Source organism: Oratosquilla oratoria, chromosome 29, assembly GCF_046742065.1.
Source record: "Oratosquilla oratoria isolate Oo_2021 chromosome 29, ASM4674206v1, whole genome shotgun sequence".
Lineage (NCBI taxonomy): Eukaryota > Metazoa > Arthropoda > Malacostraca > Stomatopoda > Squillidae > Oratosquilla > Oratosquilla oratoria.
The window spans coordinates 38979865-38982364 of NC_134805.1; the positions used below are offsets into that span (position 1 = coordinate 38979865).

Below are 2500 nucleotides of genomic sequence, written 5' to 3' on the forward strand. Positions count from 1 at the left end.
TCTTGACAATAAAACAACAGCATAATTTGCTGACGTCAAGGAACTGTACGAGTCAGAGAAAGGCAGTATTCTGAAGACTACTCCCTTCACTAAATTTGCTGTCAACCCCTCACGACTTCAACTACAAAATGTGCAGCATGTCTTGAAGGTCTTCAAAGAAAAGGTTGTGGCTTCATTGAAGCTCAGAGGATGTCATGACACTGCTAAGTTCATCCAAATCATCCTCAACTGGTGGAATTTAGTGAAATATCTGGGAAAGGGCAACATCAGCGCATGAACGATCCATATCGAGCTGTTCAGGATCCCCAGTCAACCAGCCTGCAGACTTTCCTGTTGATTTTCCAAGAGGCTTCTTCAGGACATGGAGCAAATCGAATCAAGTGACACCAAGAATGAACTAGTGCACACTATGCAGGGACTGACTGCCGTTTGCCGCTACTTCCATTATATCCTGCTGCGTGAGATCCAGAGTGACCGGCTTGAGGGAAAGTTCTCAGTCTACCGTCAATCAACTGGTGCAAACTCTTTCATGACCACTGAGGATGTGTTCTCCGCATGCAAGTAGCGGCTCACGAGATATGCTGCCGTAAACCTCCAGTCCATCGATGTCCGCCCTGTGTCGAAGGAACATACCTGCTTGGGGACTGCAATTGACCTAGAGGATGCAGCCTCTATTGAGAGGTGCACCACAGATGTGACACTGACTGTGAATGAAGAGTGCAGTGCGGCCTATGTGGTGGGGTGGCTTGAAACGAAATGCGCGGACGATGTGGTCTTCAGCCCCGAGGAACCTCTTGTGACCAGTGACGTTAAGGACTTTATCGAGACAGTGTCCAGACAACTCCACATGTGCGCACTTTTGATCTTGTCAGATGTGGATTGTGTTTCATCAAGGAAGTCCGTCACCGTTCCTGCTGCCAGAAAAGACTGATGGAGATCTTGTCGACACTGGCCAGCTTCAGTGGAATTGACATTGACTGTCCCAAGATGTTCCGTCGTCTGGGATATGTTCTTCCGAATGGACTCCACAACCTAGAGAAAGACCTGCAGAAGAATGCAGTCTTTCTCCAGACCTCTGTAAAGAAGCCCCGGCTCGCTGATTAATCGCTGCAGCCTGGGAAGCTTTTGCTTCTATGTCTGTTTATTTGTGTGAATGTTTGTTCGCAATCACAAAGGTTTAACTATAATATATTTTGTAAAATGTAAAACAATAGCAACTTGGGTTCCTTTAAAGTGTCCACTAACCTCATACAATAATACATGTTAAGTCCGGCTAAAATTGGTATTTCAAAGCATAACATTGCCTTAAAAATAATTTCTTATTTCACTCTAAAAGTTTATATTAACACATACTGCATTGAATAAGTATATAGTTGACATATTTGCCCTATATACAATGTTAGGTTTCTAGTTTTGATATATTTGTCCTATATAAAATGTTAGGTTACAAAGAAAGCAATGGCCTCCGCTAGCGGCGCCAGGAATCTCGGTGCGCATGTCCTGTGTAATAGTAGTCCCTGATATATACATATATATATATATATATATATATATATATATATATATACATGTATATATATACATATATACATGTATATATATATATGTATATATATATATACATGTATATGTATATATATATACATGTATATATACATATATACATGCACATATATGTATATATGTATACATGTAAATATATGTATATGTATATATATGCATACATGTATACATAAATACATATATACTTGTATATGTATATGTATATATATATACATGTATATATATATACATGTATATATATATACATATGTATATATATATATACATATATATACATATATAGATGTACATGTATATACATATATAGATGTACATGTATATACATATTATATATATATATATATATACATTCATATATATACATATATATACATTCATATATATATATATACATATATACATATATATATTATATATATACACATATATATATATATATATATATATATATATATATATATATAATCAGGCTGAAGTGTTTTCTTTGGTACCTGGTGCAACTCTTCACCCATGGACCAGCTTGCAATCCCTTTTTGCCCACCTCTTGCAATCCACTCCCTCTCCTTTGCCTCAGTCTACCGTTGAGCTTCAGACGATACCCCCCCCCCCGCCCCCTCCTCAAAGGATCGGGAAGGTCGACCATATTCAGTCACTGTTGACATCAAGAAATTCGAAATGTTTTCTTTGATGGCAATGGACTAACGTTTTTTTTTTCTCCCCTTTCCCCCTGTCCAGGTCAGCCCGGCCAGCCCACATCCGCCCGCCTCATCTCGACGCCCTTCATCCACCACCACCGCCACGGCTCCGACTCCAAACCTCGGCCCACCACGCGCCCTCTCGTCTCCTCGTCCTCGCGGGAATCGAGGACGACCCCGATCCTCGAGACGCGGTTCCTGATGGAGGGTCGGCCGAACTACGGTAGCATGGAGGAGCTCTC

At 40.3% G+C, this 2500-nt stretch overlaps 1 protein-coding gene across 1 annotated transcript in view; it reads left to right on the forward strand.

The window, feature by feature from the left end:
• Nucleotides 1-2500, forward strand: part of LOC143040725 (uncharacterized) — a 229313-nt gene that overhangs the window by 224953 nt on the left and 1860 nt on the right. The window contains exon 8 of the mRNA XM_076212093.1: nucleotides 2299-2500. This exon is cut by the window's right edge and continues 1860 nt beyond it. Coding sequence (XP_076068208.1) covers nucleotides 2299-2500 — 202 coding nt within the window. The remainder of the gene's footprint in view (nucleotides 1-2298) is intronic.